At 47.3% G+C, this 27,288-nt stretch overlaps 1 protein-coding gene across 1 annotated transcript; it reads left to right on the forward strand.

The window, feature by feature from the left end:
• On the forward strand, positions 1–27,058 carry LOC309554929 (zona pellucida sperm-binding protein 3-like; the record flags this gene model as incomplete). The annotated part of the gene is made up of 8 exons (XM_082256666.1): positions 1–474; positions 19,928–20,040; positions 22,439–22,542; positions 22,615–22,792; positions 22,861–22,981; positions 23,062–23,153; positions 25,847–25,995; positions 26,823–27,058. 8 exons carry the CDS (start codon positions 1–3, stop codon positions 27,056–27,058), a joined length of 1,467 nt encoding a protein of 488 aa, XP_082112792.1.
• Between the last annotated feature and the right edge of the window lie 230 nt (positions 27,059–27,288).

Here is a 27,288-nt window from a genome sequence, read left to right on the forward strand (position 1 = left end):
ATGGCTCTGGAAATTTGGGTGCTGGTGGTGTTGTTTTGTGGGCCCGTATTTGGTGATGATCTGGTGAGGCAGCAGCGCCAGCCGGCTTGGTGGCGGCCAGCTTACCCGAACCCGATGAGACCCTTTCCTGGTCAAGGCTCTTTTAGAGGTGCTAATCAGGAGAGTGTTGTTCGCCCACTGGTGGGACTGGGCGCTCTCAGAGGTAGCACCCAGTATAGGAGTGGGCCCGGTCACTTTTATAGCGGAGCCCTACCCCGACAGATGCTGCCGACACAGACCCCCAGTTCCCCCATCCGCATCCAGTGTACAGAGGACACCATTGAGGTGATGGTCAACCGGGACTTCTATGGAAATGGTATGTTGGTGCAACCCTCGGAGCTGAGCCTGGGACCCCAGTCCTGTGAGCACAGCCAGAGTAATGACGCCACCGTCCTCTTCTCCAACACCCTACAGGACTGCGGCAACACTTTACAGGTGAGTTCTGTGCGCTTCTGTTTAAACTAGTCTATGGCTAACATTGTATCAAATTTTTTTGGCCATCCTGCTACTAAAACTTGATGGGATCAATGTTTTTGTTTTAGCCTGTTACTAAAACCTAATATTGCCCTGAATTATATGTGCTGCTGTGTGGTGTCATTTGAGCCCATTCACTTTGGATGGGCTCAAATCGCACCAAAAGTTGTGCATGCAAATGGATCGCATGGTACTTTTTGTTATGCCCTCAGCACAGAGATGACTGCATGACTTTTTGAACTGGTTGTCTGATGGGGAGGTTGAATGTGTGAGCAACAAAATGGGGGGGGGGGGGGGGTAAAGTTTCTCAGACTTTACACCCCTTTACTAAATGAGCTTTAGCTATTATAACTGGTGGTTGTGGGACTACATATAATGCTGACCCTTTGCATTTCTATGCAATGGAGGCAGGTTATGGCTGTTGGGAGAAGCTGGTATGTAACTTCCTGATAACCTCACCTTGCCTCAATACTACTCTTAAGAGCCCTCAGCCCTGATGCAAGCTATATCAAAATGCCTTGCTGGGTGGGTACCAGTCGTTTGGAGTCGGCGTTCTGAGGCAGACTAACGCATGCAGACCACTCTAGGTAACATCCACACATAATAGTGATGTGTTGGGGGGGGCTGTTGGTGCCTCCAATGACCCCCCCCCCACCAATGTTGGGGGGGCTGTTGGTGCCTCCAATGACCCCCCGCCTGCCAATGCTGGGGGGCTGTTGGTGCCTCCAATGACCCCCCGCCTGCCAATGCTGGGGGCTGTTGATGCCTCTAATGACCCCCCCCGCCTGCCAATGCTGGGGGCTATTGGTGCCTCCAATGACCCCCCCCCCTGCAAATGCTGGGGGCTATTGGTGCCCTCACTGACCCCCCCCCACCCCCTAATGCTGGGGGCTATTGGTGCAGCCACTGACCCCCTCATTGCTGGGTACTTGTTATACTCACTGTGGAACCTAAGGGGTTAAGCCTCAGTATTGTGTAGAAAGGCTGCTTGATCTGGTCATCTCTGATCCTCCCCTTCAACTATCCTCAATCCATCTCCTTATAGAACAGAGCTCTAGGAGGTTTTTTTGGTGCATGTGATTAGCACTGTCCTGCAGCCTCATAGGCTAGTCAGAGGAGAATGAAATCTTCTACTACTCCTACAAGATTTGACTAGATTCTGATAGAAGTCTTGAGACTGCTATATACTACTGAGAGGGTATTTAGCAGTTTATACAGTGGCGGCACTACCAGGGTTGCAGCAGTCACCATTGCAACTGGGCTCTGGAGTTCTGCCACTGTGGGGGCCCCTCCATTCTGGCTGTGCTACTGTGAGGGCCGCCCACCCCTCTGTTCATTCCGCCGTGCAGGGGGTGCAGCTGGCCACTGAGGGAAGGCTGAGCACTGGAGTCTCTGGACAACCGCCTATCCTCTCCAGAGAAGCCGTGCAGGGAGGCAGTGGTGGAGACTGAAAAGTCAGCTGACACCAATAGTTAAGGGGGAGGAGCTCTCCCTGCAAGGAGACCCAATAATAGAAGCTCCTGTCTTTAATGCTGAGGGCTGATCATCTGACAGACAATTGCCACCACAGATCATCACCTCTACAACAGATAGGAATGAGATCTATGTTGGAGGTGGGTGGGAGGATGACGCCACCGCTGTCAATGATACCACCTCTGATTCCCCCCCTCACCACTGACACTAATCCTCCGTCACCAACACCACTGCCCCTAATCCCACCCCCCAACACCACTACCGCTGCCACTGATCTCACCCCGCCCCTTTACTACCACTGATCTCATCCCCCCCCTTTACTACCGCTGCCACTGATCTCACCCCCTCTACGACCGCTGATCTCACCCCCTCTACGACCGCTGATCTCACCCCCCCCTTTACTACCGCTGCCACTGATCTCACCCCCCCCCTTTACTACCGCTGCCACTGATCTCACCCCCCCCCTTTACTACCGCTGCCACTGATCTCACCCCCCCCCTTTACTACCGCTGCCACTGATCTCACCCCCCCCCTTTACTACCGCTGCCACTGATCTCACCCCCCCTTTACTACCGCTGCCACTGATCTCACCCCCCCCTTTACTACCGCTGCCACTGATCTCACCCCCCCTTTACTACCGCTGCCAGTGATCTCACCCCCCCCTTTACTACCACTACCGCTGCCACTGATCTCACCCCCCAACACCATTGCCACTGATCTCACCCCCCCTTTACTACTACTGCCACTGATCTCACCCCCCTTTACTACCGCTGCCACTGATCTCACCCCCTCTACGACCGCTGCCACTGATCTCACCCCCTCTACGACCGCTGCCACTGATCTCACCCCCTCTACGACCGCTGATCTCACCCCCTTTACTACCGCTGCCACTGATCTCACCCCTTTACTACCACTGCCACTGATCTCACCCCTTTACTACCACTACTGCTGCCCCTAATCCCACCTCCAACACCACCGCTGCCACTAATTCCACCCTCCTCACTACCGCTGCCACTGATCTCACCCCCCTATACTACCACCACTGCTGCCACTAATCCCATCCCCCCACCACTACCAACACCACTGCCTCTCATCTCATCCCATCTACCCCACCACCACTGAGGCCACTAATCCCAATCCCATCACCGCTGCTACTGATTCCATCCCCCACCACTGCTGCCACTCATCCTATTCCATCCCCCCATCCAGTGTTTCCAACCTACCAAGTTGCAATTTACTAACACAACACACAGACTTTACTGGCACAGCCAAGTTTTTACTGACCTTTCCAAAAGTTACAAAATTATAGTTTTGTAAGTGTAATCTTTGTATTTAGGCTACAAACAAGTACAACATGCAATTAACAATGTGATTTTAAAGTAGGTAAAGCACAAGACACTTTTTTTTTTTTTTTTTTTTAGATGTATAGCAAGTCGCTAAGGGACAGGACTCAGGAGGGCAAGAAATTAGAATGGGGAGGCACTGCTTGGCTCCCTTGCACCATGACATCACACAATATGCTCATGCACCACCTCCACCAGACCCTCTGCGCCGGTGCTGTCCAAACACACTGTAGCAGGCACTCTAATGGTCTTGACCGGCTCTGGACTTGAACTGCGCATGCACAGTTCCGAGACAAGCATCACAGCCATATTTTCTCAGATCGCCTTTCAGGACAGCACCTGGAGAGAGCGCAGCTCCACCCAATCCACAGGAAACACTGCAAATAAAAACTCCTCCTCTTCCACCATGCCTCAGTCATTTGTGTTTCCTCCGCCATGGTGGAAGCATTGCAGGAGCTATGTGGAAGGGCTGCACTCTCTCCAGGGGGAGAGAAGGATTTGTTGCCCAGTTTTTGTTTGCTGTTTCAGCATGGAGACCATCCCAGCTCCCCTCCCTGGAGTGTCAAAGGGGGTATGCTCCGGAGCCTCTCACCTCGTTCGCTCAGGGGAGCTGAAACCCATCGGAGGATCCGGTCCGGGCGTCAGAGGTCCGTGCTTCGGCCGGTCGGCGGGCGGGGAGCCGCTTTTGGCATTCGAATCTCCCGCACTTTCGGACTCTGATCCCGGGGACGCGCGGCGTCACTTCCGGTGGACGGGACTTCCGGTGGGGGCGTGGCGGCGTTTGCTCCAACCGCAATACACGCAGGGGTCAGAGGCAGGTCACGAGGTCGGCGCTTCCGCTTCCGGTCCACAGAGGAGGACGCCGGAAGCGGTATTTAAATGGAGAGATCTGCCAGCAAGCTGCGCTTTTCAACAACATGGAGGAAAAGTCTGCAGCGACGGTGGAAGCAGGCACCGCCAGCGCCGGCCAAGCTCAGGTAGGAGAGGTGCAGTGGTGCCTCTTTTTTTCTTTACTGTGTGAGCTTTTATTGTGGGGTTTCTTCCTTCCTCCTTTGGAGCCTGCCCTGTAGACTGAGTAACTGTTCCCAGTCTAACAGGATATATATGCATCTGGGAGTCTTTTCTTCTGATCCTTTTTGGTGTGGGTCACGATTTTCTCCCTTGCAAGAAATCACTAGGTGGTGGTTTTCTTTTATTTGTGGTTATTGGGCTTTCATGGTGGCTTTTTCTTTACTACGTTAAAGCCACAGTGAAGACAAGAGCCCCAGTATCAAGGAAATGCCCTTCATGCAAGAATCCACTCAGAGATTCCTGGGTGAAGCCACTTTGTAAAGCATGTATTGCTGACCTTGTGAAGGAAGAGTCTAGTCAGCAGAATAATGAATTCATATCTTCATTTAAAGAACTCTCAGACACCCTGTCCTCAGTTCGTTCCCTGTTATCCAGGACGCCACAAGTTCTTTCAGATTCCCAACAAACGGGTGGTACATCTTCCCAGCCGTCTACTTCTAAGTAGTGATGTCGCGAACCTAAAATTTGCGGTTCGCGAACGGCGAACGCGAACATCGGCAAATGTTGGCGAACCGCCATAGACTTCAATAGGCAGGCGAATTTTAAAACACACAGGGACTCTTTCTGGCCACAATAGTGATGGAAAAGTTGTTTCAAGGGGACTAACACCTGGACTGTGGCATGCCGGAGAGGGATCACGCAAAAAAAAGTTCTTAAAAATTATAATTTTTTGATAGAGAGCCAATTATTGGAAAAATTAAAAAAAAATAAAAATAAAAAATTTCTTTGGATTTAGCATCTGGGGGGTCTAAAAAGTGTACCTGTGAAGTTTCAGCTCTGTAGCATGTCCAGAACCCCTAAAAAACAGCATTTTTCTTATATTTTCAGGAATACGGCTTCTCTGCGGCTGTCTTTTTCTCTTGCAGGCATTTATCGGGCATTTTTTTAGGCAGGCATGTCATTTTTTGTATTTAGTGTCTGGGGGGTCTAAAAAGTGTACCTGTCAAGTTTCAGCTCTGTAGCATGTCCAGAACCCCTAAAAAACAGCATTTTTCTTATATTTTCAGGAATACGGCTTCTCTGCGGCTGTCTTTTTCTCTTGCAGGCATTTATCGGGCATTTTTTTAGGCAGGCATGTCATTTTTTGTATTTAGTGTCTGGGGGGTCACAAAAGTGTACCTGTCAAGTTTCAGCTCTGTAGCATGTCCAGAACCCCTAAAAAACAGCATTTTTCTTATATTTTCAGGAATACGGCTTCTCTGCGGCTGTCTTTTTCTCTTGCAGGCATTTATCGGGCATTTTTTTAGGCAGGCATGTCATTTTTTGTATTTAGTGTCTGGGGGGTCTAAAAAGTGTACCTGTTAAGTTTCAGCTCTGTAGTATGTCCACAACCCAAAAAAAACAGCATTTTTCTTATGATTTTTAGTAGAAAACTAATGCAGTGTCTTTCCAGCTGTCTTTTTTTCTTTCTGGCAAGCTGAAATATGATATGCCAAGGCAAACATGCCTATCAGTTGAGCTATGACACAGACAACACTGCACACATGGGGAAATATGTAAAACAAAAAACAGGAAAAGGAAATTAGGTGACGGTAACAAAACATGATATTGTGATTGGCCAAATAAAAAGTCACCTCGCGATGAGGTCGCGCCAAAGTCGCGCGCTAAGTCGCGCCAAAGTCGCACTGGAAGCGACGCTACTTTAGTGGTAGCGGCAGTGTAAACCAGCACTAAAACATCCAGTGTGTGAATACGATCAGGTATGATGTTTTATCGGTCAAGTAGTGTAAGGGTTACGCCCGTTGCCCGCTTCACAGTGACAGACCAAACTCTGACAGACCAAACTCCCCGTTTAACAGTCAGTCAGTCCATTTGCACAACCGCAAACTCCCAATTTGCACAAGGTTGGATACCAAGCTAGCCATGTCCCGTTCCTTGTCCTCACTGACATCATTGAAGGTCTCTTCCTCCACCCAGCCACATACAACACCAAGGGTCCCCGAAAGGTGAGAACAAGCCCCCTGGGACGCCTGCTGTGGCTGGTATTCCACCTCCTCAAAGCCACCTTCCTCCTCTGACTTCTCTTCTTCAGACTCCTCTCTCTGCGTTGCCACAGGTCCAGCAATTGACAACGACAAGGCTGCTTCTGGTGGTGATGAGGACCACAACTCTTCCTCTTCATGCTCATCAACAGCCTGATCCAGTACTCTTCGCAGGGCACGCTCCAGAAAAAACGCATATGGGATGAGGTCGATGATGTTGCCTTGGGTTCGACTGACCACCAGGGTTGTCATCTCCGCAAAAGGACGCATGAGCCTACAGCCATTGTTCATGAGCATTCAGTAACGCGGCCAAAAAATACCCAGCTCCGCAGAAAGAATGAAAGAAAATGAATGTTTTTTTTTTATGAAAAATTATCCTGCGGATCGCTTTTGGTCTGTACACAATGAAGCAACGACCTTATCATCTGGGGTGTGCCAACACAATCCTAGAGGTGATCGCTTCATTGTGATACGCAAGCCCCTTCACCACGACAAGGTAACGATCACGAAGGGGAATTGACACATGTATGTGCCTTTTTTTTTTGTTTTTTGTTTTTTTGCAGCCACAGTGTAGCACCAGAGGCCAGAAAAATTAGGCATGTACACATGCATGAAAAAGTAGGTATTGTTGCAGCCGCTGCTGTAGCAGCGGCCTGAAAAATTGAGGTTTTAAGGCAGAAAGTGCACTAAAACATTGCTGCTTGAACCGTAGTTGGTGGCGGAGACGTCACGTAAGTCATCCGGCATGCAGAGAATGATTATATACAGCAGCGTGTGGACCATTTTTAGGCCAAGGCATCTCAGTCATCACCAGGCCTTTTTTAGTCAAATGCATCCCCCACTGTCAGTCCCTTCGGGATCCATGCCTCATTCATCTTAATAAACGTGAGGTAATCAAGACTTTTTTGACCTAGGCGACTTCTCTTCTCAGTGACAATACCTCCTGCTGCGCTGAAGGTCCTTTCTGACAGCACACTTGAAGCGGGGCAGGCCAGAAGTTCAATGGCAAACTGGGATAGCTCAGGCCACAGGTCAAGCCTGCACACCCAGTAGTCAAGGGGTTCATCGCTCCTCAGAGTGTCAATATCTGCAGTTAAGGCAAGGTAGTCTGCTACCTGTCGGTCGAGTCGTTCTCTGAGGGTGGACCCCGAAGGGCTGTGGCGATGCATAGGACTAAAAAAACTCCGCATGTCCTCCATCAACAAGACGTCTGTAAAGCGTCCTGTCCTTGCCGGCGTGGTTGTGGTGGTAGGAGGAGGATTACTTTCACCTCTTCCCCTGTTGGATTCCCGTTGTGCTGTGACATCACCCTTATACGCTGTGTAGAGCATAGTTTTTAACTTATTTTGTAGCTGCTGCATCCTTTGCGACTGCCGGTAATTGGGTAACATGTCACAGACTTTCTGCTTATACCGGGGGTCTAGTACCGTGGCCACCCAGTACAGGTCGTTCTCCTTCAGCCTTTTTATACGAGGGTCTCTCAACAGGCATGACAGCATGAAAGACCCCATTTGGACAAGGTTGGATGCCGAGCAACTCATGTCCAATTCCTCGTCCTCACTGATGTCATTGAAGGTGTGTTCTTCCCCCCAGCCACGTACAACACCACGGGTACCAGATAGGTGACAACGAGCACCCTGGGATGCCTGCTGTGGTTGGTGTTCCTCCTCCTCAAAGCCACATTCCTCCTCTGACTCCTCTTCCTCACACTCCTCTTCCAGTGTTGCCCCAGGTCCAGCAATCGATGGTAAGGCTGTTTCTGGTGGTGGTGATGGTGACCACAACTCTTCCTCTTCCTCTTCACGCTCATCTACGGCCTGATCCAGCACTCTTCGCAGGGCACGCTCCAGGAAAAAAACATATGGGATGATGTCGCTGATGTTGCCTTCAGTGCGACTCACTAGGTTTGTCACCTCCTCAAAAGGACGCATGAGCCTACAGGCATTGCGCATGAGCGTCCAGTAGCGTGGCAAAAAAATACCCAGCTCCGCAGAGGCTGTCCTAGCACCCCGGTCATACAAATACTCGTTGACCGCTTTTTCTTGTTGGAGCAGGCGGTCGAACATTAGCAGTGTTGGAATTCCAACGTGTCGGGCTGTCGCAAATCAAGCGCCTCACTGGCATGTTTCGCCGCTGAATATCTGCAAAGTGCGCCATGGCCGTGTAGGAACGCCTGAAATGGCCACACACCTTCCTGGCCTGCTTGAGGACGTCCTGTAAGCCTGGGTACTTCTGCACAAAACGTTGCACAATCAGATTCAACACATGTGCCATGCACGGCACATGTGTCAACTTGCCCAAATTCAATGCCACCAACAAATTGCTCCCGTTGTCACACACCACTTTGCCGATCTCCAGTTGGTGCGGGGTCAGCCACTGATCCACCTGTGCATTCAGGGCGGACAGTAGTGCTGGTCCGGTGTGACTCTCTGCTTTCAGGCAAGTCAACCCCAAGACAGCGTGACACTGTCGTATCCGGCATGTGGAATAGCCCCTGGGGAGCTGGGGGGGTGCAGTTGGTGTGGAGCAAGACGCAACAGCAGAAGAGGACTCAGCCGAGGAGGTTAGCATAGAGGATGGAGTAGAGGAGGTGGCAGCAGGCCTGCCTGCAAGTCGTGGCGGTGTCACCAACTCCTCTGCAGCAGAGCCACGCATTCCATGCTTGGCAGCCGCCAGCAGGTTTACCCAATGCGCAGTGTACGTTATATACCTGCCCTGACCGTGCTTTGCAGACCAGCTATCAGTGGTCAGATGGACCCTTGCCCCAACACTGTGTGCCAGACGTGACATGATTTCTTTTTCCACAATAGAGTACAGGTTGGGGATTGCCTTTTGTGAAAAATAATTTCGGCCGGGTACCTTCCACTGCGGTGTCCCAATAGCGACAAATTTTTTGAAGGCCTCAGACTCCACCAGCTTGTATGGTAAAAGCTGGCGGGCTAAGAGTTCCGACAAGCCAGCTGTCAGACGCCGGGCAAGGGGGTGACTCTGCGAGATTGGCTTTTTGCGCTCAAACATTTCCTTCACAGACACCTGACTGTGGGCAGGTGACGAGCAGGAACTGCTGAAGGTGAGAGGCGGAGGGGCGGGTTGTTGATAGGGGGCATGGAGGACAGCAGTGGTTGACGTGGCTGAAGATGCTGGACCAGGAGGAGGATGGTGGCTTTCAGTTTGTGTGCTGCTTTTACTCATGTGTTGATCCCATAGGCGTTTGTGATGTGAGATCATGTGCCTTCGCAAAGCAGTTGTACCTAGGTGGGTGTTGGACTTCCCACGACTCAGTTTCTTTTGGCACAGGTTACAAATGGCATCGCTGATATCAGAGGCAGACACACAAAAAAAATGCCACACTGCTGAGCTTTGCAAGGACGGCATTCTGGTGGTGGCAACAGCTTGCGTTGATTGGCGTGCTGTCTGGCTGACCCCGGGTGCCGAATCTACATGCTGTCTGACTGCGCCACTAGCTCCTTGCGATGACCTCCTCCCCCTGCTTCCAACTCGTCTCCTCCTCCTCTCTGTCTCCCCATCTGAACTTTCCCCCTCTTCTTCTGCTCTTCGAGCAGGCACCCAGGTGACATCCACAGACACATCGTCATCATCAGCCGCTTCACTTGACAACTCGGCAAAGGCAGCAGCAGGTACAACATCATCATCATCACAATGTACGTCCATGTGTATAATGCTGCCTGACTGAGACATATCCCCGTTATCTACATCCTCTGGCACTAATAGTTGCGCATCACTTATTTCTTCAAACTGATGTGAAAATAACTCCTCTGACGGATCAAGTGAAGCGGCTGTGGTGCTAGTGTTGGTGGTGGTGCCGGCGGGCTGGCGAGTGGTAAATTGAGAGGTGCCCGAAGCTGAGCTGGAGGAGGATGGTGCATTAAGGTTCCGAGCGGAAGCTGTAGACGATTGGGTGTCCTGTGTAAGCCAGTCAACTATGGCCTCAGAATTTTTTGAGTTCAGGGGCTGTGGTGGCCTCTGAACACTGGGCATTATTCTAGAGCCTAAGGAAATCACAGCACCACGACCACGACGGCCCTTGCGGGGTGGCCTGCCTCTGCCTGTCATTTTTTTTTTAATGTGTTGTTACTGTTGTACTATGAGTGCAAGCTGCTGTGCCACCTTATATATCATTGGTGGGTGGGCAGTGGCACAGTACACTCTCTGTGGACCTGACAGCAGTCACTGGCACCCAGGCAACTGCAATTTAAAAAAATATATATATTTTTTTTACTTTGCAAGCTGCTGTGCCACCTTATATATCAGTGGTGGGTGGGCAGTGGCACAGTACACTCTCTGTGGACCTGACAGCAGTCACTGGCACCCAGGCAACTGCAATTTAAAAAAATATATATATTTTTTTTACTTTGCAAGCTGCTGTGCCACCTTATATATCAGTGGTGGGTGGGCACACAGTGGCACTGCAGTGGGCACAGTACACTCTGTGGACCTGACAGTCACTGGCAGCCCAGGCAACTGCAATAATAAAAAATATTTTTTTTTTCAATTTATTGCAACAAGATGCTGTGCCAACGTATATATATCAGTGGTGGGCAGTGCACTGCAGTGGGTACAGTGCACTCTGTGGACCTGACACAGCACTCACTGCAATTATGACAGAGAAAAAAAAAATATTTTTTAAAATGCCAGGTACTGTGCCTGTGCCACCCGAAATGAGTGTGGTGTGCACACAGTACAGTCTGTGGTAGGTCTGTGGCCTCTCACACACAGCGGGCAGGCAACTGCAGTGTACAATAGATATATATATATATATATATATAAAGAAAAAAATCTATTACCTTACCAGCCCTTGAAAGGGCTTTTGGGGACACTATATATATATATATATATATATATATATATATATATATATATATATATATATATGTATATATATAAAAATAAAAAAATCCTCAATTACCAGCCCTTAAAAGGGCTTTTGGGGACACTAGATAGATATAGATATATATATGAAGAAACAACTCAATTACCAGCCCTTAAAAGGGCTTTTGGGGACGCTAGATATATATATATATATATATATATATATATATATATATATATATATATATATATATATATATATATATATATATATATATATATATATATATATATATATATATATATATATATATAAAAAAAAAACACAAATACCAGCCCTTAGAAGGGCTTTTTGGGGTGCTGATATTACAGCAGTAGTGGACCAAGAACACTGCAAGATCAGGAACACTGACTAACTGTCCCTAGCTTAACAGCAGCAGCAGCTCTCTCCCTATTCTCACTACACACACTGCTTCAGAATGATCTAAGATGGATGCTGCCCTTGCTTATTTATAGGAGGTGGGAGGGTGTGGGAGGGAGGTACGCTGATTGGCTGGAAATGTGTCTGCTGACTGTAAAGTTCAGGGTCAAAGTTTGCCTCAATGATGTCTTATGGGGGGCGGACCGAACATCGCATATGTTCGCCGGCAGCGGCGAACGCGAACATGCTAAGTTCGCCGGGAACTGTTCGCCGGCGAACAGTTCTATACATCTCTACTTCTAAGTCTGCAGTGTCAAGTGATTCAGAAGATGAGGGGGAGAGTGCTCTCTGTTCCATCAAGGATTCAGAGGAGGAAGAGAAGGAAGAGGTGGCTAGTTCTTCCAGATACAAATTATCCTTGGAAGAGGTTGATGAGTTGCTGAAAGCTATTTACACCACGTTGGAAATCGCAGAAGAAAAGGTGCAAGTTTCACTTCATGACAGAATGTACCAGGGCCTTGAACAGACAAAGCGCAGGGTTTTTCCTGTTCATAAAGTCCTTACTGAATCTATTGAAAAAGAGTGGAAGGACCCAGAGAGGGCCCCTTTTTTCTCTAAATCCCTAAGAAGGAGATTTCCGTTTGAAGAAGATACGGCGCACCTATGGAACAAAAAGCCCAGAGTGGATGCTGCTTTTTCTCAGGTGTCTCGCCGCACGGATTTGGCGTTCGAAGACATGGGTGTTCTGAAAGACACCATGGATAAGAGGGCAGATTCTCTCCTTAAAAAGGCTTGGGACTCCTCTACGTCTAGCCTTAAGCCGGCCATGGCCTCCACGGTGGTAGCCAGAAATCTTGAGTGCTGGCTCGAACAACTTAAAGGGCATGTGGAGGCTGGAACAGCAAGGAAAGATCTCCTGGATTCATTTCCGCTGCTCCTAAAGGCAGTAAAATATATGGCCGATGCTTCTGCTGAATCTATCAAAATGTCTGCCAGGTCAGCAGCCCTTGTCAACTCTGCCAGGAGGGCGGTCTGGTTGAAAACCTGGACAGGTGATTCAGTTTCTAAGGTGAAACTCTGTGGTTTACCTTTTGCCGGTGACTTGCTTTTCGGGCCTGAATTGGAAGCAATTCTTCTTGACAGAACGGCGGATAAGAAGAAAGCCTTTCCATCAAAAAAGAAATCTCCTCCTAAGAAGAGATTTCGTTCTGTTTAACAAACCAACAGAGGTCGTGAACAAGATCAGAGATCAAGATGGACCTCCCATAAAGGCAAAGGGAAAGGTGGAGTCCTCTTTAGACCACCTGACCAGGCCAATAAAAGCAAGTGACAACAGTCTTCCAGTGGGAGGAAGGCTGTTATGGTTCCTCCCACGTTGGGAAGACGTATCCGCAAGCCCCTTTGTGAAGAATATAGTGGCTCAAGGATACAAACTGGAGTTTTCGGAGACACCTCCAAGCAGATTCCATGTTACTCCCCTTCCAAGGGATCCGGAAGAGGCTTCCTCAATGATGTCTCTTTTACAAGAGCTGATTCAACAGGAAGTAATTATCCAAGTCCCCGAGGGGCAACAAGGCCGTGGGTTTTATTCTCAGATCTTTCTAGTGGAAAAAACCCTCAGGCAAGTACCGAATGATCCTAAATTTGAAAATCCTAAACAGATCAATTCGGTACAAGCACTTCAGGATGGACACCATTTATTCAGTGACCAAACTGTTGTCCCCAAACTGTTTCATGGCATCCTTGGATCTGAGGGACGCTTACCTGCACATCCCAATAAATCAGGAGTGCCAGAAATTCCTAAGGCTGGCGGTCAATCTCGGGGAATCGGTCTGGCATCTGCAGTTCAGGGCCCTCCCCTTTGGCCTCTCATCTTCTCCAAGGGTGTTTACCAAGGTAATGGCGGATGCCCTAGAGCCATTAAGGCTGAGGGGTATTTCAATTGTCCCTTACCTGGACGATCTGCTAATTTTTGCAGAGTCCAAGAGCCAGGCGTTGGTACACCTTCAGGAGACTCAGGACCACCTAGAGAGTCTGGGGTGGCTCATGAATTTGGAGAAATCCAGTTTGATTCCATCTCAGCAGATAAAATTTCTGGGATACAGAATAGATTCGGTCCTCCAGAAGGTGTTTCTACCTCAAGAAAAGATCGAGAAGACTCAGAACGCAGTTGCTCGATTACAGACCAATCATCAGGTTACTGTCAGGTTGGCCATGGCAGCTTTGGGCTTACTCACAGCCGCTATCCCTGCAGTACAGTGGGCAAGACTGCATTCCCGTCTTCTCCAGAGAGACGTTCTGCAGAGTTGGTCATACCCGGAACATCTGGAGAAATCCTTCAGAATCTCCACGAAAGCAAAGAGATCTCTGTGGTGGTGGAGGAATTCCAGAAATCTGGAAGAAGGTCTGCAATGGACTTTCCAGACGAACAAACGTCTGACGACGGATGCCAGTTCGTGGGGTTGGGGAGCCCACCTGGAAGGCCGGACGATGCAAGGGACATGGTCCAAAGCAAAGTCCAGGAAATCATCCAACTGGCGGGAGTTGAAAGCCATCCTTTTGGGTCTTTGGTCCTTTCAACAGACAGTCAGGGGCCATCATGTGCAAGTTCTGTCGGACAAGACAGCAGTGGCCTACGTGTCAAAGCAAGGAGGCACAAGAAGCAGACAGCTATCAGATCTGGCAATACAGCTACTCTCCTGGGCGGAGAAAAATCTAGCCTCTCTGACAGCGGTGCATCTGAAGGGGTCACAAAACCTTCTAGCAGATCTGCTGAGCAGGAAAAAGGTGTTGGAATCAGAATGGAGTCTGAATCAAGAAGTATTCATGCAGATCGTGGAAGTCTGGGGTCTTCCCCAAATAGATTTGTTCGCTTGTCAACAGAACACCAAAGTCCAAAGATTCTTTTCCCTACACAGGGAGGATCAGGACTGGGGCTTGGATGCCCTAGCCCATCCATGGGACTTCCGTTTGTCTTACGCGTTCCCTCCATTCCAACTGATTCCGTTGGTTCTCAAGAAGTTCAGGGAAGAAAAGACCAACTTGATTCTGATTACACCTTACTGGCCAAAGAGACCTTGGTTCGCCCTCCTGCTGAATCTTGCCTCAGAACCTCCCTGGAAGCTTCCGTACAGGAGAGATCTTTTGACACAGGGGAACCTAGTGTACCCAGAACTGGACCGCTTACAACTGACAGCGTGGTTACTGAAGAAGACATCTTGAGAGCCAGAGGCCTGTCAGAAAAAGTTATCTCCACCCTTCTCTCCAGCAGGAAGAAGGTGACTAGGGATATTTACTTGAAAGTCTGGAGAAAATACAACTTTTGGTGTTCCAGCAAAAATTTTGAATTAAAAAATTTAATTTCAGTGCTTGAGTTCCTCCATGAGGGAATGGAGAAAGGACTAGCAGCAAGTACTTTAAAGACGCAAGTAGCGGCACTTTCAGTTTTTTTCGAAAAGACTTTGTCCCAAGAGACTCTAATCAATCGTTTTTTCAAGGCATTAGCCTGCAATAGGCCAATAGCCCTTAAAGTATTTCCCAAATGGGATTTGACCATTGTGTTACAAGGTCTAACTAAGTTTCCTTTTTGAACCTTTAAAAGAGGCTTCCCTGAAGAATTTAGTTTTCAAAAACTATCTTTTTGATAGCAATTACCTCGGCCAGGAGGATCAGTGAGATCCAGGCCCTCTCAATTTCAGACCCTTTTTTGACAATTTTTGCAGATCGAGTAGTCCTAAGAACGGACCCAGCCTTTCTTCCAAAGATTGCTTCATCTTTTCATAGATCACAAGAAATTGTCTTACCAACTTTCTCCTCAACTCCTAGTAATACTCGGGAAGAATCCTTTCATACCTTGGATGTGAGGAGATGCTTACTTCAGTTCCTCCTGGTAACTAAGGAATTTAGAAAGACAAATGCATTATTTGTCATCTTCTCAGGGTCCCGTATAGGAGAAAAAGCATCAAAGAGCACTTTAGGCAAATGGCTCAGATGGGCAATTGAACAGGCTTATGTAGCTCAAGGAGAAGAACCTCCAGAAGGCATCTTGGCGCATTCTACAAGGTCTGTGGCAACCTCATGGGCTGAAAGGGCCGGTGCTTCGCCTGATCAAATCTGCAAGGCAGCTACCTGGTCCAGCTATTCAACCTTTATTAGACATTACAGGTTGGACTTGTTGTCAGCTCAGGATCAAGCCTTCGGCAGAAAAGTTCTGCAGGCAGTGGTCCCACCCTAAGTGTAAGTTACTCGCTTATCCTCTCCAGGTGCTGTCCTGAAAGGCGATCTGAGAAAACCTTAGTTACTTACCGGTGACGGTATTTCTAAGAGCCTTTCAGGACAGCAGCAGCTACCCCCCCTTGGTTTTGTTTATAATATATTTTGTAAATGTTTAACCTGTGGTAGTTTATGTTTTCCAGCATGTCGGAGGCTACTCTATGACTGAGGCATGGTGGAAGAGGAGGAGTTTTTATTTGCAGTGTTTCCTGTGGATTGGGTGGAGCTGCGCTCTCTCCAGGTGCTGTCCTGAAAGGCTCTTAGAAATACCGTCACCGGTAAGTAACTAAGGTTTTTTTTTACTGGCAACCTTTTCCTGTCACTGGCTTTTTTACTGGCTGCCAGTAAAAATATTGACTGTTGGCAACACTGCCCCCATCACTACCACCACCGCTGTGACTCATTCCAACCCCATGCTCTAGGAAGCCCATGCCTCATCCCTGTACACCTGGATAGGAGGGGCAGGGGGGTGGCATATACGTAGAGGAACCAATCCCCTCTCCGCTGCAGGAAGAAAATGGGAGGGGATCAGTTCCTCTACATGGCACCCCTTCTATCCAGGTATATGGGGCTGAGTCGCCCCAGGGGTCTGGGGGGCCCTTCATGGTTTCTTGCACCGGGGCCCTGAAGGTTCTAGTTGCGCCTCGGAGTTTATATTTACTAAAAATATTGCATTTCTGTGTACTGTGGGAGACTGGATATAGTCTGGGGGTTAATAACACTTGAAGCAGCGCATGAAACCAATCGGTGCTGAAGTGCAAGGAAAATGCTGATTGAAGGAAAGCAGAGTGACCTGAGCTCACCAGGCTGGGGGGGGGGGGGGGGGGGAAGCAAGAGGACAAGACCTGTGAGTAACTGAATTTGTCCCATCAATTTTATTTAAAGCATATTGCATCTAAGAATAAAAATGTGCAGCTTACCAGTCCTTGGATGTGGTGGCTTCATCAGAGATGTGAGGTGGGGTTTTTTCTCTCTAGTGATTCTAATGGTGACTCATCCTGTTCTGGGGTGCCAATGCTTTCTTTTACTTTATGGATACAACAGGGATATAAGGTCCAGTACTATCAGTGAACCTCCATCCCTAATGCAGGAAGAAAGGTGCCCTGGGACTTTGCGTTGAGGTGATCAGAGGGCCGATGGATGTAGTAATGCAAATAGGTTTATTGAAAGTATAACAATCATAATATATGAACGCATGTACATAAATTAAAATATGTATTTATGTATGTACATGTGGTCATATATTGTTATACCTACTTGCTCTGTCACCTCTTTTATTGAGTTATTCATTTCACCAACTCGTAGTGATATCACCTGCACACCCACCACATTCTGTTACTGCTTCATCATATCACCATTTGATATAAAGATCTGGCAGTCTTGGTTGATAGACTAGGCAATAGCATGCAATGTCAAGCGGCAGCTGCCAAAGCCGGCAGAATATTAGCATGCATAAAGAAAGGGATGTATTCCAGAGATAAGACTATAATCCTTCCACTTTATAAAACTCTGGTCCGACCGCATCTGGAGTATTCTGTCCAGTTCTGGTCGCCAGTCCTCAGGAGGGATGTGTTGGAGCTGGAGAAAATCCAGAGAAGGGCAACTAAACTGATTAGGGGATTGGAGGACCTTAATTATGAAGAGTGTCTGCAATCGCTTGATTTATTCACCCTGGAGAAGAGACGCCTAAGGGGGGACATGATGGCAATTTATAAATATCTCAATGGGGATCTCAGCTTAGAAAAAAAGCTGTTCAGTCGAAGGGATTGCATGAGGACTCGAGGGCATACAATGCGATTAGAGGAGAAGCATTTTAACCTCAGGCAACGTAGGGGGTTCTTTACTGTTAGGGCTACAAGAGTGTGGAATTCTCTACCACAAGAGGTGGTTTCTGCAGGAAGTATGGTGGCTTTCAAAAGACTCTTAGACGTACATCTCAAGGATCAGAGCATTCAGGGGTATGTGAGATGATTATGGCCACACACCTACACAGGTTGAACTGGATGGACTATTGTCTTTATTCAACCTCACCTACTATGTAACTATGTAATTTGCACTGCTCTGGCACTTTCACTTATTTATTGTATATTTCTTTCTTGGGGGTAGCTAGTTACAAAGTAACGGATTACAGTAACTACATTACTTTTTTGGTAACGAAGTAACATAACTAGTTACAATACTAATATTGGTAACTACACTACTTTACTAGGCTATAGGAGGTAACTACTACTTTACTAGACTATAGGAACGCGCTTTCCTGCGTTACCCAAGCCGTGCGATACAATCGTTATTTCGAAGAATAGAGAGGGATGAAGTTTATGACTTTTTGTTGCACTTTATGTTCTGTTTTTTTCAGGTTTTGTTCTCATGTTTCCCAAAGCCTGTGTTTATACAATAAACTCTATGCAGAAAGTGTCATGTATTTTCTTCTACACGGTTAATTAAGAAAGAGGAAAGTAATAAGTAGTGAAGTTAATTTTCAAATGCAGTAACTAGTAAAGTAATCTCGTTACAATTTACAGAAGTAACTAGTTACATTTTTTGAGTAACTACTCCAACACTGCTTCTATGGTATGAACCATAGTGTGATATTTACATTTTTTTTATGATTGCTTTTGCTCAAGTGCCTTAGTACACCTGACTTTGTCCAGACATACCACTATTAATTTTAGGCAGCACAATCTACCTCAATCCCCCCCCCTTTTACATCTTTCGTAAATATCTTTGAGCTATACTTTTGGAGGTAGGCAGCAGCCAGTTATTCTTATCCTTGGTGTGGATCCACCCCCCTTTCTAACATTTATGCTAAATACCCAAATGTGAGATTGGAGACCATGACCATTCTGGCATCTTTGGTTTTTGTTTATTTGATGGTGGGATACTCCTCTGGCTCAACTGGGACACTCTACAGAAAAATGCCTTTTAGCGCTGTCTTGTCTCCAGCTGGATGCCGACTGACGCTTGAAAAAAATGCTGTTCCACTGAACTGTTCTAGAACTTGACTTTTAACACAAGATCCTGGACTGTAGTGAAGCTTGACACGGTTTAGCTTGAGCCTTGTGAACAGCTCCCTCCAGCCCTTCACTGGCTGAATTAGCTCCTTGTAACTGCTTGTGCTGCTGCAACTCAACACTGTACACTGAGCACTTCAGGGTCTTCTCACTAGGCACCCCCTCTGACACTTCAGGGTCACACTGGCACCCCTTTACAGCTAGCTCCTGGATCCTTTGTACCTTCTCAGCTAGGCAGATTCCCCAGGGGTATTTGACAGTACTCAAACTTGGAATGCTTTCCTGGAACTGGGCCCCCTCAACTCTGCTGGTCCTCGGCACTCCAGATCCTCTCTGCAGCTCAGGCAAGCTGCCCGAGACACCCGATCCTTCTGACGGGGAGAGGCAGACCTACTCTCCCTCCTGGGACTCTGCTTTCCACCAAAGACGCTGCATCATGCGCTCCCCCTCAAACTTGTACCCACTCTCAGAATCCTGTGCGGCAGAATCTGCCTTCCTGGGGTAGATAAAAGCCTGAATGTGCCACTGATTGGGTTTCCTCCACTGCCCAATGAGAACCCTCTCATGGAGCCAGTGGGGAGACTCCCCTCTCAATGGCAACACCTGGGAGACATGACAGCCCTGCTGTTAGGCAGCCAAGTCCACTATACTTTTGCCTATCGCCTACCTTGTAGGGTCCTACATGTGAAATTCCTGGTGATCTTGCCAGTTTCTTTTCTGATTAAAAACTGACCACACTAAGCAGGAGGGCAGAGTATGGTCAGTTCTCTAGCTATTGGAACTCAGTGTACTCTCCTCCAATGATCACACTTGTCCTGGCACAGCCATTCACTGGGAAGTTCAGTGTCTTGTTGCTTCTCATCCCCAGCTCTTATGCAGCTAACAGAGGGAATGTGATCACTTTAAAAAAGGGGGGTATTGTTATGCAAAATGTTTTGCCTTTCACTTCTAATTTTAATTTAATGTGTTTTTTTTTTTTTTTTTATCTCTGGCAAAATCTGATCATTTCAGGTGACCTCAGACTACTTGATCTACTCCAGCATCCTGACTTACAGTCCATTGACTAACGGGGTCATCATCCGTTCTAACCCAGCTGTGGTTCCAATCAAATGTATGTATTCAAGGTAAGCCCATTCCACGAAGATGGATATAATTTGGATATTTTTCTGGTGACCTTTTGGAACAAGGTCCATAGGGGTAATGGTAATCATAGTGGCAAAGAAACGTACATTGATGGGGGGTGCATGGAGTAAAACTAAATACAACTGCTTTTTTTTTTCTTCTAGTTTGGCTGCTGTGGGGAGGGGCAGTAACAGAACTGTATTGTATGTAGCCCCCCCCCCCAAGAGCTGCTAGATATTCACTTTGCAGGTCCCCCTGGTTACCAGCACATGGCTATAAGCAAAGGCAATTTCTTAATTCCTCTTGGCTCTCACTCCAATAATCAGTCCAGGGATATTTGTTTTAACTTTTAAAATGGGGATAGAAGGGAATAGTAGGCTACTCCAAGTTAACTATTCACAGTATTTAATACTTCTATCTTCTCTACTTCGCTTTTACAGTAGGTAGGAACAGCCAGGCTTTTCATCCTGCCACTTTGGATAAATAAGGATTAAGTGTCGTGTTTCCTTGAACAATCTTATCTTCAGGACACTCTCCCTAGAATCCCCTCTATGCTGACAACCGTCCACTAACTATCCTACGAGCAGGGGTGGCCCCCCTCAGGTCAGGCCCCTTGACATGAGTCCCTGTACTCATGATACTGCAGCCACAGCACTTCCAGGGTCTCCCCTCTGTCAGCTCCTCAGGATGACCTCCTGCGACCGCATGGCACCTCTAGAGGAAGCAGCCGCCCCTCCCTCCAGGGCTCCTCTCCAGCCAAAGACCCTGGGCACATGTGCACCTAGATTTTTGTACAGTATCCCAGCATGTACTGAGGGGACCTGCCCTCTGTCAATTGCCAGGACTGTATTAAAGCCTATGCACCCATTCGTCAGGTTTCCTTCCACTGTCCAACATGCCTCCCTATTGGACCAGTGTGAAACACTAGCCAGACTGAATGAATCGCATACTGCACACAATGAGCAGACCTCACTAACAGATCCTGCTCTCTGGTAGGCTGAGAACAATAGATTTACCTGCAGCCCCTCTGGTAAGCTGACAGAGCTCAAACTACTCTCACTAGCCCCTGCCTAGGAGGGTGCTACATGGAATTAAGGTCCAAAAAAGCACAATTGCCTAGTGGGAAGGCAACCTGACTGGGTACACTAACATAATTATGCGGAGAACAGTGTAACAGCATGTCTCAGATTAACCAACAGCATCAGTCTCCAGAGCTAAAATGTGGCCTGGCTGGTCTGTGCCCCAACAAGGAGGTTTTCAGGAAGGATACGGTGTCCCTGCTCTTGTCTGGAACCTCTTCCTACCACTAATACTGTCCCTATCAGATGTGTGACCTGTCCCTACCCACATGTGAAACATGCACCAGGGTCCTAAATGGAACCTGTAACAAATGACCCCTGCCCCATCTTTAACTGGCCTACACAGCAAGGAGCACATGGAAGGGCAAACACATGAACCCAGCTAACTCTCCAACCAGTCTGCTTGCCAACCGAATTAACCTGTCCCAACAGTATGCGTTAAGGGGTTTAGTTTGTGTGCATTTGCAAAAGCGTGCATAAGCTGCAAGGCACCCTGTATTACGTGCACTCCTAACCCTTCTAAATTTAGAAGTCTCCGCAGTGGGAGCACATACTATCTAATGGATAGATAAGGGGCAGGTGGGCTGTTGGACAGGTTAATTTGGTTGGTAAGCAGACTGGCTGGTGAGTTGAGCTTGGAACTTTCTAAGGTTTTGTCTGTCTTAAAATGGAACATGCCTTACCAAGATGGCCACCAGGGTCACATGGAGAGGCAGCATCTAATCAGATAGCTTCCCCAGGAGACCATAGTGCAGTGATGGCGAACCTTGGCACCCCAGATGTTTTGGAACTACATTTCCCATGATGCTCCTGCAGTGTAGTTGAGCATCATGGGAAAGGTAGTTCCAAAACATCTGGGGTGCCAAGGTTCCCCATCACTGCCATAGAGGAACCATGTTCCTCTTGACTTGCCTCCCTCTGCAATGCCACTGCAGTGACTCCTGTAGTGGAGAATAGACTGCACCTGCCTACAATCATGTAAGTGTTACCTCATTTCTTAGGCTCCATTCACACCTGTCTTCATAAAAAAAAAAAAAAAAAATCGTCTAACAAAACACTTGTCATCTGCCAAAAAGCTCATGTACTTGAGCTTTAGGTGACAAAACACTCATATGTGAACAGGGGCCATTGGAATGAATGGGATTTTGTTTGTTGGGCATTTTTGAGACTTCAGAGATGGAGCATATTTACAAGCTGAAATACATTCCAGGTGTGAACAGGGCCTTAAAGTAAATCCTTTGGCTAGAATGTGTCTTCTCAATCCTTTGTATTTGAGGTTTCAGAACAAAATTTGAACTCGTGAGTCTTTGGCTTTTTGCAGATATGGAAATGTGAGCAGTGAGGCAATCGAGCCAACCTGGTATCCGTTCAGCACCACCATATCCTCCCACAAAAAACTGTTCTTTTCCCTGTACCTGATGAATGGTAGGTGGAGAACATTTCATAGAATAGTGCAGTATTTTTGAATAATTTCTAATGCTTTTGTTGGGTCCACAGAGGACTGGAGTGGCCCCAGGAGTTCTTCTGTCTTCCAGTTGGGTCAGACCCTAAACATTGAGGCCTCTGTGGACATTCAGAACCACATCGACCTAATCCTGTTTGTTGACTCCTGTGTGGCCACCATATCACCTGATCCCAACTCAACTCCTCGCTATGAGCTCATTGCAGCCTATGGGTAAGTTTCATTCAGGTAGGGCTGCTAAAAGGCTTCACCTTGAACTATAACTGAGCCATGTTTTGTAGGTGCTTTGTGGATGCAGTGAGGGATGATACATCTTCAGCCTTCAGGTCTCCAAGGATCCAGCAAGACAAGCTGCAGTTCACCATTGAAGCTTTCCGCTTCCGGGTGGTAGAGGAGTCTGTGGTGAGGGCTTGGCTTTCCCCTTTTTTTGTGTGGGGAGGGGGTTCGAGTTCTTTGTTTCATGTCTGTGGTCTAATTTTCAGATCTATATTACTTGCAATTTGAGAGCGGTTTCTGCCTCCCAAGTCCCCAACCCCGTGAACAAAGCTTGCTCTTATAACAGAGGCAGCAACAGGTGAGAATTGTTTTTGGTATAACACACCATTGCCTTGCATGCTATTGTCAAGCAGAGTTTTGCATCGCCAAGATCAGATCTACATTTTATACCATTCATATTTCGAGTACACATAATGGATTAAAGCCATGTGACCTTACAATTATGTATGTATGTCCCGTTTAAGTACAGACACAGCCTGGTCAGCTTGGCATGGCACTACTCCCAGGTTTTTACCTTTTGGTGTCTATGGGAAATCTTTGTCAGTTTGACATGGCACTGCTCCCAAACCATAAGTGACAGGGATACCAAACTTGGGGAGCACCGAGAGGGGACCCAGGACTACAACATATCATATTTGTGGCCAGCTTGCCAAGGTAATCTACCATATCCTAGTCCTGGATCCCCTTAACATGCTCCCCAAGCTTGGTGTCCTTGTCAGCAGTGCCATGTCAAGCAGACCAAGATTTCCTATGGAGCTAGTGTATTTACATGCATTGTGAAATTAAAACATGTATTGCTTCACTTTAGTACATTTTCGTTTTACATGCATGCTCTGGTCCCTTGTGTACTAAAAGTGGGGTGTATGTGCATATATAATATAAATTTTGCATGGTTTGCAGAAACGCACTATCCATTGTACATGGTTTCCTATGATTAACATTTATACTTTTTTCTGCAGCAGATTGTGTATGTGTAATAGACTTTAACCACTTGCCTACCGGGCTCTTCAGCTTTCAGTGCACTTTGAATGACAATTGAGTGGTCATGCAACGCTGTACCCAAATTCAACTTTCTTTTTTTTTTTTTTTTTTCTATTTAAACCAGCTTAGCTTTCTTTTGCTTGTATTTAATCGCCACTGGGATTTTTATTGCTGAACAAACAAGATGGCAAATTTAAAAAAAAAAAAATTATAAAAAATTTTTTTTTTTCCCCAACAGGCCATTTTTCTCCTTTGGTGGTGGGCATACATGAGGCAGCAGTATCTTCCTATTCGGGACTGATGTCCCTTAGCCAGCAGGTGGCGATCAACTTTTTTTTTTTTTTTTTTCCCCTCACGCTGTCAGCACAAGGGGGGAAAAAAGCAGATTACTGGCTCGGTTTACATCACGTGATCAGCTGTCATTGGCTGACAGCTGCTGATGTGGTAAGGGGCTGGGACTGGCCCCTTACTCTGACCTATGATCAGCCAAGCCTCATGGATTCGCTGATCAGAGCGAGCCAGTGCACCCCGCAGGGAGCACACAGGCAGCTCATGCATGGGAAAACTTAAATGGATGCCCTCCCAGCAATTTGGGCCTGTGCTGTAGCTGTTTTTGGCTATAGCACAGGCAGGAATAGGTTAATGGACCTGCACCAAAACCGCAACTACATCGTTGTTGCGTTCTTCCATCACCCCCCCCCCCCTTAACCACTTCATACCGCTGACCATCATGATGTCCTGGGCTTTCAGTGGAGATATCTGAATGATGCCTGCAGCTGCACCCATCATTCAGATGTTTCCTGCTGGCGATCCCCTGCACCGCACTGTAAATCATAGTGGCGGCATGGGATGTCCCACCCAACCCCGCCATTTCCATCGGCGAGCCAGAGAAGGAATCTGCCAGCAGCAGAAGTTTACTATAGAGCTGACCTGAGGACCAAATGGTCCCCGTCATCTTTCACTCTCGGAGGCCGAGCACAATGTTATGTCACATCACATCTGGCCCTGGCAGTTGTAAACACTGCCTTGTGTTTGGCTGGGAAGCCTAAAATCTACCCCAGGTCTCTCCATAAAGAGGACCTGTCATGCCCTATTCTGAGGGATGTTTACATTCCTTGTAACAGACATAACATGATCAAATAAATTTAAAGGGATAAGTGTAAAAACAAAACAATGAGGGGTGGGGGATAAAGCACCCCTGTCCCCTTGTGCTCAAGCACAGAAGCAAACTCCTCATATGTAAATTGTATTCAAACCACAGGTGAGGTAGTATTGCTGTGGACATTGGAGCGAGAGCAATATTTCTAAGACCTCTAACTCTAAGCTGGTAACCTTTAAGGAGTTTTTTGCTACTGAAGCTTGGTGTCATTCCACGAGTGTGCTCAATTTTTTAAAGTGATGGGTTGGTATCTATTTACTTGGTGTAACATCTTGCATGTTCAAAAAAAAACGAATTGGGCTAACTGGACCAACGTCCAGTGAGCAATAATTCTAGCATTAGACCTCCTCTAACTCTATATAAACGGGTAACCTGTAAAGTATTGTAGTTTGCTAGCCAGTATTGCTAGCCAGTATCTATACTCACTATCTTTTTATAATTTGCCTGAAATGTGGGGTTTTTTTTTGTCTCGCTTTCTATCCCAAGGGGAATTGCCTACATGTTTGGTTCTTTAAAGACCCTGGTGGGATTACTGTACTTCTAACACTATACAAATCCACCTTCCCAGGGGTGCCTCTACTGGTGAACACCAACCACTCTTGATAATCCCCTGACTTGCAGCTATGTGGACCTCTAGTGATTTAGGAGGGAATTGCAGCCGGTCACCCATGTTCTACCCCGCAGAGCCTCCTGCATATGCCTAAAATGTTTCAATTTTTTTCTGTTTAGGGCTGTTGCTAGGCCAAAAGACTCTGCACATGGACTGTTCTGAAATAAGCTTCTGTTCAGATTTTTACTTCCCCCAGTATTGTCTGATACCTAATGTTGTTGTTTGGGATTTTTCTCTGCAGCTGGTCCCCAGTGGAAGGATCTAGTGACATTTGTCAATGCTGTGACACCAGGGCCTGTGAACAACCCTTACCTCTGGGCAGCAGTTTGGGAAATCTTGCAGGATCCAGAGTAGTTGGAAGACCCAGAGGCTTTGGGAAGAGACATGTTGGTAAGATCTTAAAGCCTTAAGTGTTTGGTCGGGGGGTGGGGGGGGGGGGCGTGGATTTGGCACAAGGGGCCTTGCTTGGTAGGTTTGTCTCTAGTGCTGACGTCTCTATAGCTCCTTTCTTCTGGGGGGAGAAATCGTCTGAAATTATTCATAGAGGGGGCAGCAGCACAAGGGACACATCCTACTGCCTTGCTCTAAATGCTGATTGGGCAGTAACACGTGGGTGCAGCAACCTGCAAGGGCATTTGCTCCAGAGCCAAATGGAGGGGGGGGGGATATTATATGCACACTGATAGTTGCAGAGCTCACCCACCCTCAATTTACTAAGCTCTGGAGCAAACTGCAGTTCATTTACTTTTAGTAAAGCAACCTCAATGTGTCCCTTAGTGATATTAGGGCTAGTTGGATGAACCACCATGTGCAATGAGTAGCTAAGCATCTGAAGTGTTAACTGTGTACAAGGCTTTAAAGCCTATTTCTAAAAATGTTTGACACTAGCTGGCCAACAATAATCTCTGAATCTAGCATATAGTTTTGCAGGCTTACAAATGGGTATGCAAAGATTTTCTGACTTGCTCAGAAGGAATCACTATTGTCCCATGTTTGCCAGGTTCACTGCAGTTCAAAATGACAACTGGATACCATTTAGTGATATAGGGCTATAGTGATGGGTTTAGTGCTATAGTGATGGTTTGAGTATCTTTGAGTGAGGCCCAGATTGGTGCAACAAGCATTGACTTATTCCCTGCAGTTCATTGTTGGCCTGAAATGAATCTTCGACTTGTAATCATTTTTAGTACTTTAACTTGAATCAAATCTTTCTGTAGGTCATCATTTGGAGAAACATGGCCAGGCTGTTCTTGGTCCACTCTTGGTGATCGGGGCAGAAGATCACCCAGCCCCCAGAACCGGGCTCAGTCGTGTTCCCAGGAAAGCTCCGGAGTCCCAACCCTTGGAGCAGTGGGTGCTGGTGGCGGTGGCTTCTGTCAGTTTGGTGGCTGTTCCTGCTGGTGTTGCTTGGATTGGAAAACTGCTGCTGAACAAATTCTCTTCAAAGCTGTAGAGAAATAAAGAGTTGTTTAAAATTTGACTTGTGTGTCCTTAATCTGTATAGAATAGTAGCCATTGGTTTCTGGCATCACATATGTGCCATCTGTGTGCATACAATGAAGCTTTGAGACTTTAGAGCAGGGATCCTCAAACTATGGTCCTCCAGCTGTTGCGGAACTACACATCCCATGAGGCATTGTAATACTGATATTCAGACATGGCTAGGCATGATGGGAATTGTAG

Source organism: Pelophylax lessonae, assembly GCF_965119305.1.
Source record: "Pelophylax lessonae genome assembly, chromosome: 4".
In the NCBI taxonomy this organism is placed as follows: domain Eukaryota; kingdom Metazoa; phylum Chordata; class Amphibia; order Anura; family Ranidae; genus Pelophylax; species Pelophylax lessonae.